This window comes from Bubalus kerabau, chromosome 12 (genome assembly GCF_029407905.1).
Source record: "Bubalus kerabau isolate K-KA32 ecotype Philippines breed swamp buffalo chromosome 12, PCC_UOA_SB_1v2, whole genome shotgun sequence".
Lineage (NCBI taxonomy): Eukaryota > Metazoa > Chordata > Mammalia > Artiodactyla > Bovidae > Bubalus > Bubalus kerabau.
This window is the reverse complement of record NC_073635.1, coordinates 23,635,519-23,648,079: the sequence shown is the minus strand read 5'-3', so window position 1 is coordinate 23,648,079 and position 12,561 is coordinate 23,635,519. Positions and strand designations below refer to the sequence as shown.

General features: G+C 41.1%; 1 protein-coding gene across 1 annotated transcript in view; it reads right to left on the bottom strand.

The window, feature by feature from the left end:
* Positions 1-7,682: 7,682 nt before the first annotated feature.
* LHFPL6 (LHFPL tetraspan subfamily member 6) overlaps positions 7,683-12,561 on the bottom strand; it is a 236,704-nt gene continuing 231,825 nt past the window's right edge. The window contains exon 4 of the mRNA XM_055542306.1: positions 7,683-8,797. Coding sequence (XP_055398281.1) covers positions 8,679-8,797 — 119 coding nt within the window. The 3' untranslated portion in view covers positions 7,683-8,678. The remainder of the gene's footprint in view (positions 8,798-12,561) is intronic.

Sequence of the window (12,561 nt, the reverse complement as noted above, 5' to 3'; positions counted from 1 at the left end):
AGACATCCATTCACCAGAGGCAACAGCAACAAATACCTTCAAACATCACTATTCAACCTTCACTACAGTGTTGGGTCATTGTCAGAGGAATGCTAGGAGTATTTCATTGGTGAACAGAGTGGCTGTCAAAATTTATGAATTGACTTTGGTCAATTATACAATCACTTCTATCTTGGCATGAACAGTGCTTTTTGAGAGTCTCAGGAGCCCAGAGGGCTCTGTCACCTTTAGAACTGGTAACCTAGCTCTCGATTGGGCTTCCCTGGTGGCTCAGATGGTAAAGAATCTGCCTGCAATGCAGGAGACCCAGGTTTGATCCCTGGGTTGGGAAGGTGCCCTGGAGAAGGGAATGGCCACATCCCTTTCACTTTCAACCTCAGTCTTGGTAACCAGATACTGGGTTCTTTGTCCCACTGCTTACCAGAGGGCTCTGCTCCAAAAGGTGAGTTGAATCCTGCTGCTTGAATATCGACACGTCTGCTCAAGTGAACCTTTCCTGCTGAGTACTTTTCTAAGTGCCTTAAGTACAAATCAGTAGAACAGATTGGATGACCGTTTTTGTGCTAACTTGCAAACAAATGTTTGTCTATGTGGCAGAATCTCGTGGGAGTCTTGCTTTAATCATAACATCCCATCTGGTGGTAAACTTGTGGAGATACTTACAGCTCTTGTAATCTCCAAACATCCTAAGCTTTCAATGTTTGCAACAAGAACTTGAACGTGGGGTTGGCTAACTTGGCTCAGATCTGTTAACAATACCTGGATTAAGAATCAGTGGAGATGAAGAAAGTGGAACTACAAGCAACTTTGTTTACAGTTGTGTGATGCACAAAGAACACTGGGGACAGAGCTGGTTTAGAAGGAAGATTAATCCAGTTTTGGACAGTGGGCTTGATATATCTCTGAGTTTGCTAAATGGAGATGTTGTGTATGCAGTTAGCTATAAGAAGTCTGGGGCCAGCTATGTACTGGGTTGACCAAAAAGTGTTTATCCCATAAGATGTTACAGAAAAACCTGAATGATCTTTTTGGCCCACCCAATACCTTTGGGAGCCTTCAGAATATGGATGTAATTGGAGGCAGGAGAATACACAAGATTTCCCAGGGAGGTGATGGTGGAGAAGGGAAGAAGGCCCTGAAGAACTGAACATTGAAAGTCTGACTGGAGCATGTAGGTCAATAACGATTTTGTCACTTTAGCAATTTTGTGCATTTTTACATAATTTTGGAGTTGATGTCAAAATTCCTTTCCAAGTAAGAATTGCCTTAATTTGAAAATAATACTTTTTTGAATCAAGTGAAGAAGAGAGCCCTGGCATATGCTTCAAGGGTACAATGAAATAGGAACACAGAATGACTATGCAGGAGAGAAAAAGAACTTGGTTTGCTCTTTTAGAGAAAAGAAGAGGCCAGAGGAAGCAGTTCAACGAAGAGACCAGGTTGGTGGACTTAGTGGAACATCACAACAGAAAGCAACGAAAGGAAGGTAGTGTGCTGTTCCGTTTATAGTTGTTTGCAATGCTGGGTTGTAAATCTCTCCTGCAGCTTCACCTGCTAAATCTTCAGTAAAACCTACAAAAACTCATAAATGCTTACTGGAAGTAATTTTCTTTTATAGAAAACAAGAAAGAGCACCGAGTTTTATATTAGGGGCAAAGAAATTAAGGACAAAAGCAGAATCTGGGTGTGTAAGAGGTAGCCTCAAAAAACATGCCCTCCCCAACACGGGATTTGCAGAAATTTGGGGGCTGGCTGTGAACTCTAATAGGCTATGGAATTGAAAAGGTTATTTTCTATAGATTTTGACAATAGGCATATCCATCCTTTCATAGCTGGGTTATACATTTTTTAAATAAACCACTTGTGTTATTTTAAAATTATTTTTGGGACTTCCCTGGTGATCCATGTGTTAAGACTCTGTGCTTCCACTGCAGGGAGCATGGATTCAATCCCTGGCTGGAAGTTCCACATGCTGAGCAGTGCAACAAAAAAAGGAAAATTGGGGGGACTTCTCTGGTGGTCCAGTGGTTGAGTCTTCACCTTCCAATGCAGGGGGTGTGAGTTCGATCCCTGGTCAGGAAGCTAAGATCCCACATGCTTCTGGGTCAAACAACCAAAATATAAAACAGAAGAAACATTGTAACAAATTCAACAAAGACTTTTTTTTTTAAGTCCACATTTTATCTTTAAAAAATAAAATAGGTAATCTAGCTATTTTTCAACAGATAATATAGCCATAAGTTTAACAATATGAAGGGCACTTAAAGCAAGTTTTCCTCCCACCAATGACTCTTATCCAGAGATAACTATTATCATCTGTTTCTTATTTATCTTTCTAGAAATATTCCACTGGTATAAAGCAAATACACATTTATCCTTTAAAAACGTTTGCAGAAATTTTAGCATACTGTATAAAGTTTCTCCATCTCGCTCTTTTCTCTTAGATCTTGAAACTGTTTCTGTATCAGTACAGAAATGCTGCTTTTAAATGGCTGTATAGCTTTCCACCTACGAATGTACCATCATTTATTTGAGTTCCCTACCGATGTGCATCTAAGTTGTTTCAAGACTTCTGCTCTTTCTGAAAATGCCTCAGTGAAAAAGCTTTTCTGTACGTCATTTTGCACAAATTGAAATTTGTCCATATGTCGTTTTTGTGCAGTTTACTTCATTCCTCTTGCCCAAAGACTTTAAAGTCCCTTGCTCATCATGACAAAGGGCAAAGCCCAGAGGAGGCAGGTGTCATAGAGAACACAGATAAAGGTTCAGAAAGCTCAGCTTAGACTCTCAGAGAGCTGGGCCAGAATATCAAAGCCAACATGTTTCAAGGTAGCTGGAGGAAAGCAAAACGATGTAGAGAAATAAACTCATAAGACTTAGGACTAGAGAGCTGAGTTTTGGAAGAAGGCATTCTTGAACCTATCTGACCTCACAGGACAAAGTAAATGGATTACAGAGAAGACAAACTAAACTGGCAAGAACCTTCCCTTTGAGCTTCCAATGGAAAACAGGGACCAACAGTTCTTCCATGGATTATCTTGTGTTATCTTCATAATACTCCATTAAGAGGGTAAGACTATTATTCAGGTTCCATAAATGAGGAAAATAGGGTAAGGAAACTTGATTAAGGTCACCCAACAGATACATGGTGGAATCAACATTCAAACTCTTGGGCACTCTGAGCTAGAAGGTCTTAGTCACTGACATTCACATGAAGCTTTAGCCAAACAAGGGCAGTAAATCCCATGTTATAACTAGCCTTAATCCACTCATCTCTTTCTATTAGCTTAAACCCCAAGGCTTCCTTAAAGACCTGGAGTTTGTCCGTAAAGTGGCTTGAAAACTAATGACTAAAAATTCCCCTCAGGCAAATAATAATTCATCCTAGATGAGTGCATTAAAACAGACAGCCCATATAAAAAAATGTCTCCTATTGAAGCTTATTTCTATGTGAGTTACAAGTTAAACACTCATTACAAAAAATACTATGATTGGTATTATAGGCTAATATATGCTAACAGGATTGTGAAAAAAAAACCTCATTTTAAGAATTTAAATGCATAGAGAAACTTAAAGTGAAAGAGTTAGTTGCACAGTCATGTCCCACTCTTTTAAGACCCCATGAACTGTGGCCCACTAGGCTTCTCCTCTTCATGGGATTTCCTAGGCAAGAATACTGGAGTGAGTTGCCATTCTCTTCTCCAGGGGATCTTCCCAACCAAGAGATCAAACCCAGGTCTCCCACATTGCAGGCAAATTCTTTACCATCTGAGACACTGGGGAAGCCCAGAGAAACTTAAGGGCCATGGTAAAATATAAAATATGTTAACAGTGAAGCTATTAGAGCATATGATACATACTAAGTGATCAGTAAACACTTTTTAAATGAATAAATAATTAAAAGAAAACTACCAGGATATCGGAGGCCCTAAGAAAACACCATGGCTGAGCAGACAATCCTGTGTAGAAGACACAGCATAATTTTCAAAAACAGGACAAGCGACAGTTCCTCCCCATATCCTAGAGAAGTGGAATTGTGAAAATTGTTAAGGGAAAAAAAAAAAATAGAAGAGGAAGTTTCCAGATCCAACTGCTCATGGAAGTAATTTAGCTTCAGCGTGGCCACAGATGGCCTGATAGAATGATGTTTTTTCCCTGCTCTCATTCACATTAAAAACCTTCTCATTTTTCATCACTGCCGTTTATTTTCAGATCCAAATGCTTTCTTTAATGATCACTTGTGTGTACAAAAATTGACACAGGCACTCAGGATACCAAAGTAAAGAAGATATGAATCATGAGAATATTGTCCTTTTTCCATACCAGGCGAACTCTTCCAGGGAAAAATCAATTATTTTCTCGTTGACCCCGTTGGTAGGTGTTAGGGCAATGAGCCAGGTCATGGCAACCTCTTGCCCTGCTCTGAGGAATTAGTACAATTTTGTCCCCTCAAAAATTACTCTTCAGATGACAGGCAGTTTCTTATCAATCCAGTAGGCTTGCTCAAACCTGTCATCACGATCTATTGGTAGCATTTCTAAGAAGGCTCACACCACTGATGACTGATTTCAAGCTGTCAGAGATGACTATGCTGTTTCTGCAAGTGGTCCTTCCCCCTCAACTCTGTCTGTAAATGCTCCCACCCCTCATCAGGGTGGGAGTCGGCCTTTGGAGAGATGTCTGCCACCCTCCCCCCAACCCCTATTCCCCCACCCCACTCCCCAACCGTGTCCCCATCTGAAACAAGGCAAACTTAACTTTCCTTTCCACCAACCTGGCCTGTTACTGGCTTTTGAGTGGTGAGCAGCTAGACCCACAAACTTTTTTCGGTAACATTCTGACAAACTCATTCCATTATGAAGGACTGGAAAAAGGTTTTCTTTTTTTAATTATTTTTTTGTTGAAGTATAGTTGATTTACAATATTGGGTTTGTTTCGGGTGTACAGCACAGGGATTCAGTTATACATGTATGTATATTCTTCAGATGGTGAACACCTTTTCAACGTGATTACTGGCATTTGTGTGTATCTTCTTTCGTAAAATATTCCATTTATTTCTACCATTCAAAACATTGAGTTGTTTGTCTTTTTATTATTCCTTATATATTCTGAATGTAAGTTCTTTGCCAGATAGCTGACTCTTCCAGTCTTCGGCTTACCTTTCCGTTTTCTTAATGATGTCTCTGAAGAGCAGAAAATCATCACTTATCATCTTTCTTTTCCTTATATCTTTTAAATGTATCTTTAATAAATAAATTAGGGTAAACAATTCTTTACCTGGGAGGAACTTCCTTCCTGTGTTTGAGAGTCCATTGACAACCCGGGACATGTAACCACTGATGTTCTTGTTCGTTTTCCCCCATAGAGCAAGGGTTGCACTTTATGGAGTGCTTTATACATAGTAGAATAAAGCAGGCTTCCCAGGTGGCACTAGTGGTAAAGAACCTGCCTGCCAATGCAGGAGACATTAAGAGACAGGGGCTCCATTCCTGGGTCAGGAGGAGGGCATGGCAACCCACTCCAGTATGCTTTCCTGGAGGATCCCATGGACAGAGGAGCCTGGTGGGCTACTCTCCATAAGGTCTCTCAGAGTTGGACATGACAAGAGACTTAGCATGCCTGCAGAATGCCTAGCAAGTAGCAGGAGCTCAAAAATTAATTGTTATACAAAATATGTTGAAAATTGGAAGGGTCAATTCAGTTTCATCAATTAACTTCTTTAAGCATTGTTTTCTCTTCCTTAAAAACAAGGAAACCCTCCCCACACCACTTACCTCATAAGCATGTACAAGAGATCTGTGAGATTCTGAACGCAGCCCCTTACATGTACATCAGCAAGAAGTGATAGATAATTCTTAGAGATTTTATCATTATTGCTATTATTATTATTTCATGAAAGCTGATTTTCATTTGAAAAGAAGTATCAAAATATAAAAATTCTTTAGATTTTTTATACAATTCCTAATACATCAGATGCTGCTCATCAAGCCCTGGGACATCTTGAACCCCCCCCCCCCCAAAATTACAACTAGTCAGAACTGGAGGTATAAGCGTGTGCCAATTGACTTCATCATGTCAGAGTGATCAGCTTTTTATTCCAGGGAGGCTCGCTAATGTCTAAAACCCTGCAGATTACATAAAAATGACTATGTTATCATTAAATCTGCCCAAGAAATTAGACCTTAATGAATTCCATTGAGAACTCCCAATTTGATGATGTGAGTTTAGGAAGTCATAATACTATTCTGACAAGAAGGTGCAGTTAAAGAAATTTGAAAGGCACTAGCAATACGTGAAAATGATGGGCTAATTGAGGAAGCAAAATGCAATTGTCTCCTCCCAGCAGGAAGCCACAGAGTGGAAAAGCCCCTGTTCAGTGGACAATGAGACACAATCAAACGGCATTCAGCACAGGATGAAATAAGCATCTGAGAGCAGAGTGACTTTTTCCATAGCAACAAAGCCTCAGAAAGTCCAGAATGTTACTGGCCAGAATCTTGTATTGTTCTTCCCGGGTGGCATCAGTCCTCACCTTGGATGATTAAAAGTGCCAGAAGCATGGGTGATATTCAGATATTCAAGTTAAATTGCTCAATATGCATTGAAAGAATAAAAATATACTTACATGTGTAAACAGAATGTCCAGTTTCCAAATATGAACAATATATAATTTAGAAACCAATTGAACCAGAAGTTTTAAGGATTTCATGCTTACTCAGCGTTGCCTAATAGAAGAATACCCATCATCCAATCTTTGCTTTTGAAAGAGTTGGGTCTCTTTAAGGGTAGTCAAAGGGTGCAGATCTTTCACTCTAGCCAAGGATTTAGGCTGGGAATAGGAGGGTAAGAGGATCTGAATTGCCAAGACGCCTGAAAGACATTGCTCCTGGCACAGAAACACCAAAGAAAGGTAGCCCCCTATAAAAGTGGAGGGGCAGCACGTCACGGCCAGCTTGAGACCACCCTGTCGTCATCCAGAGACTGAACCATGCTTGACTTGGTTTTCGTTGCCTTCAACCACTTCTAAATATTGCCCAGATTCTCAAACTTCATCTAAAACAGACTTGAAATTCTTCTCTCATAAGGATTTGATCATGATTGAAATGCAGTGTACAGGCAGTTAAATTCTGGTGGCAAAGAATTTAAGTTGAAAGCAGGAATTATGTCATATTCACCTTTAATGGTAGCTCAGCTGGTAGAGAATCCACCTGCAATGCAGGAGACCCTGGTTTGATTCTTGGGTTGGGAAGATCCCCTGGAGAAGGCATAGGCTACCCACCCTAGTAATCTTGGGTTTCCCTGGTGGCTCAGACAGTAAAGGATCCACCTGCAATGTGGGAGACCTGGGTTCAACCCCTGGGTTGGGAAGATCCCCTGGAGAGGGGAATGGCTACCCACTCCAGTAGAATTGCCTGGAGAATTTCATGGACAGAGGAGCCTGGCGGGCTACAGTCTATGGGGTCACAGAGAGTTGGACACGACTGAGCAACCTTCACTTTATCTTTGTACCTTGTGTGCCAGGAAGAATGCCTGCTTGGATGACTAGTGAGTGAATGAATAGGAGGCCTAAAAATAAAATGAAAAACTTACAAAACTGTTGGAGTTGAAAGGCTACCTTTAGGAAATTAAGAAGCAAACCCCATAACTGAATTATGACACTCTTTGACACACTGAGCTATTGATCAAAGAGAAAATTTATTCACAGAGCTTTTCAAATACAAACAAAATAGCACTTTTTACTTTTTACAAAATGAATATTGGAATAAATGTGGTATAGCACAGTACAATAATGGACGAAAGAAAACAAGATCTAATGACTGGAGAATGTCTCTCCTTACTCTCACATCGAATTCTCTCCTATGGTGGACACAAAGTCGCCCCTTTACTTCGTAAGAATATCACAGCAGAAACTACTCAGAGAAATATTGCATATTTTTTGAATAATATTGAAATACAAAGGCTTAATTCTAAAGGTCTGCATAAACACTGAAAACAGGTTGAGGGCGTAAAGAGTTTATGCAGGGTATACAAAATACTGATAAAGTGGCTTATTGGTCCATTGATTAGGTTTAATGTATGCTTTATAAAGTGATAATACTGTATTTTAAATGTGTATTAAAAAGAAAACAGAGGAGTAACGCACCACTAAATATCTCGTACAGTCTGTGCAACCACGGAAATGTCTGTGTTTGGGCATGTGTATTGCATGGGTATGTCTGTATATGCTCGTGTGCTTTCAAAAGTGCCATGACTTACAGGGAACCTTTTTGGGTTACCCTGCTTCCTAACGTAATACTGTTTCTACTAGCCCTTTTGATTCTCTGAGTCATCATCCTAAAAAAAAAACAAAAAACAAACCTTGTTTGCATATATAGATTTGTTTTGTGTGTGTATGTGTTCTACATCAACAATACTCTGTGGAATAGAAACACCCAACACCCTGCAATATTTTTAGCCTTTGGTCCATTTTTCTGTATCATTCCATGCTCTACATTTCTTTTGCAAATCTTGCACAACCCTTCCATGTGGTAAGATGTTTCTGATTCCTTTGGGTTTCATTTCATTTGCATCGTATGGTTTAGAAGCACTCTTCTGCCTTTTGAGAGTAGGTGGATGCTTCGGTCCCTCGGGGTCCCTGTGGCCCATGTTCTCCTCTGTCTGCGCTTGGCGGCTCCATCTCAATATGGGTACTGTTTCTGTTTCTTGCCTGAGAAGCAAGCCAGCCATGTGCAGAGCAGCATGGCGGCAGCAGCCCCTCCTCCTGTGCAGTAGTAGGCCCAGCCGATTTCACACTTACCTAGGGACACAGAGAAGGAGAGAAAGCAGGCACAGGTCAGGCTGATTTTACAGGAGGCTCTGTTATTTCTCCCCAGGTGTGGGCTCCTGGTGTACCAAAGTGAAACTGAAATCCTCCTTAGAAATACAGTCTCACTCGAATGATAATAAGGGTTGAAAGTTATCTCAAGATGGAAGAAAACCAGTGTGGTTGTCTGCATTTCAGAAGGACTTCAAAGCCTATGTCTCCTGCTGGCTAAGGTACAGAAACCAATTCTCAGATGTGATGCTCACACCCACGGCTGAAGAAAAGGAGGAATAACAGCCATCAGGATAGGACAGATGAAGGTATTAGTTCTGATTTAAATCACCCAAACTCATATGCATAATGAGGTACCTTAGGAAAAAATTTCAAAATAGAGACACAGTCCTAAATATAGACACAGCTTTTGCAAAGGGGCCACTCTAAGGAGGTGATCCATTTGAAAGATAATGCTAGAGTGAAAGAATCTACCGAAAAAACCCTCCTGTAACTAACAGGCGATAACAATGCTGTAGGATAGAAAAGTAGATATACCACTGATTTCAGACAAGAGCAAAGGAACACAGTCATTCTTATTTTTCTTTATCATGATAAGGTTCTGTGAAGTTTCTTTGGCTGTCGGAGGCTTAACTCACCCACCTATCTACCTACCCACCCAAGTCCTGCCCTTCCCTGAAAGACTCAAGAATCAGGACGGAGCCTTCAGCACATCCTCCTTGAGCCACCATCTTCCTGAGGCCAATTAACTCCTTGTCTTGATAAGGGTGTGTGTGTCATTCCTAATAATTGCTATGTTTACAGAGTCTTCCTTATTTGTGTTATAAAACGTATAGTCAACCCATCAGACCAACTGTCCATCAGATGAAAATGGAAAGGTAGGGCAGCAGATCAAGGTACTAAGAAGGGACTTCCCTGGCAGTGCAGTGGGGAAGGAGCACAGTTCCACTGCAGGTCATGCCTGCTCAAGGGACTAAGGTCCCACATGCGGTGGGGTGAGGCCAAAAAACCCCAAAGTACTTAAGAAGTGTGCCACTGTTGAAAGTGTTTGTGGATGTTACACAGTACTGCTACTAACCACACATAGATCCTAGTTTATGTGCATGATTTACACATTTTGTGGTTTAAATTTAGTAACCGGCTAAGATCCAAAATGAGCAACTAACATTCAGTGTGATTTAAAAGAAAATTATTCCTCTATTTCAGATATACAGACTTTCATTTGCTAGGTAATTCATAAGGTAAATCATTATTAAATCAATATGGATTTATTCTGGTATTCTGGGTTATATAGAAATATGGCCAACCCTTAATCTAACTTAAAAAACATAAAAATACATACACCACACACACACACACTCATCATTTGAGAAGCAAAACAATGGTCAAGATCAGTATGCTAAGGTCTAGATGTGTCAATAAAATTTAGACAAATCTAAAGAAACACTAAGTCATCCATCCCCTGATTCTTTATTCCCTTCGTCGCACTTTCTTTCTCTCTCTCATTCATCCATTAATTCAACAAATATTTTTAAGTGACCACTCTAACTAGGACTCATTGGGTGCTGGGAATCTACTTTGGAAAATGATAAATACAGTTTCCAGTATCAAGGAGCCATCATCTCATCAAGGGAGTATTATTGCTAATGCAGGAGACATAAGAGACGTGGGTTTGACCACTGGGTTGGGATGATCCCCTGGAGGAGGGTACAGCAACCCACTCCAGTACTCTTGCCTGGAGAATCCCATGGACAGGGGAGCTTGGTGGGCTACATACAGTCCATGGGGTCACAAAGAGTTGGACACAATTGAAACAGCTTAGCACACATGAACTCAGATATTTATATGATAACCGTGATATGTGCTTTGAAGAAAAAACATCCAGGATGCTAAGACAGCAAATCATAAGGAATTTTATACAGTGAGGTTGTGTGATGGAGAGCCTTAAAGCAGAAATGAAATTTAAGGTGAGACCTGGCAGATAAGCAGGGGTTAGCCAAAGATGAATGTTACAGGCCAGGGAAGAGTGTATTTGCATCACGGGGATGGGAATGTAATGGGGAAACGTAGGCAAATTTGGGTCTTGTTAAAGTATTGTTTGGGTTTCCCAGGTGACTCAGTGGTAAAGAATCCACCTGCCAACGCAGGATACATGGGTTCAATCCCTGGGTTGGGAAGATCCCCTGGAGAAGGAAATGGCAACCCACTCCAGTATTCTTGCCTGGAGAATATCATGGACAGAGGAGCCTGGTGGGCTACAGTCCATGAGGTTGCAAAGAGTCGGACACGACTGAGCAACACTTTTCAAAGCGTTCAAGTAAGAGATGGGGATGCCAACTGTTCGTGTAAGCAAGAGATGGGGTTGGGTGTGAGCACCTCCAGAGTTTGAGAGCTAGAAGCCTGAAGACTTCCTCTTCAAATGTTTGTCTAGGCTGGCATATAGACATGTGAGATATTCAACAATCAGTTCAGTTGCTCAGTCATGTCCGACTCTTAGCGACCCCATGGATTGCAGCCTACCAGGCTCTGCCGTCCATGGGATTTTCCAGGCAGGAGTACTGGAGTGGGGTGCCATGACCTTCATCCATAGGTAAATCTTGAGCACCCACTCCGTGTGTTACAATGTTACAGGAGACCCCAGGGGGAACAAAATAGATAGCATCTTTGGTTTCATATGCTTATATTCTAGCAAGACCGATTCTTAAGTATCGCTCACATCAATTGCACTCTCTTGAAGCCATTCCTTGTATATTCTACACATATATCTGCTGTGTATTTTTTTTCATGAAACTAACAATGTAAATGTATCTTGAACTTCTTCAAAGAAGAAAGATTTTTCTTCTTCCTGAGCATGAGTCCTTCCATAGTAAAACCCACATGCTCAATAATAAGAAATTAGCACTGTGTTTTACAGTAATAGAAAAAGTCTTTCTGAATACATTAGGCTATTAGGAAAGAGCAGCTGTTTAAGTTTATATGCTTTAAACAGCATGGTAGTCTGTGAGTAGTAATGGAAACAAAGGAAAACCAGGAAATGGGGGACTATTTTTCCTTGGCCTCTCCTTTCCCCTGTGGTGGCAATAAATTCTTGTTATTATAGTGCAAACACAAAGCATTTTACTAGAGGGCAAGCTTTGTCTGTGATCCTTTCAGGAAATTAGAGGAGCAAATCCCTTTAAACTTTCCCTTTTGCTCTCTGTAATGCTCCATCAAACAGGACTCCAAGCCCACCGGGTTGGCAAACCACTGCTTTCAGCAATGGGGGATGCTATTCTCAACAGATAAAATAGAGGTTAATGGGACAGAAAGCAGCAAACCACAGCCACCTGCACATTCAATGGGAAAAGGTATCCTGGCTGTGTTCCAGGGCAGCCCCAGGGAGAAGGTGGGTGGGAGTGGTGTGGCTGATTTTTTTAGGGTGTCTCAAATTGGCAGCTCAGTTGGTAAAGAATCTACCTGCAATGCAGGAGACAATTCGTGGGTCTGGAAGATGCGCTGGAGAAGGGATAGGCTACCCACTCCGGTATTCTTGGGTTTCCCTGGTGGCTCAGCTGGTAAAAAATCTGCCCGCAATGTGGGAGACCTGGGTTCAGTCCCTGGGTTGGGAAGATCCCCTGAGAAGGGAAAGGCTACCCACTCCAGTATTCTGGCCTAGAGAATTCCATGGACTCTACAGTCCATGGGGTCGCAAAGAGTCGGACACAACTGAACGACTTTTCACTTTCAAATTAGTTTTTAGTGCATCT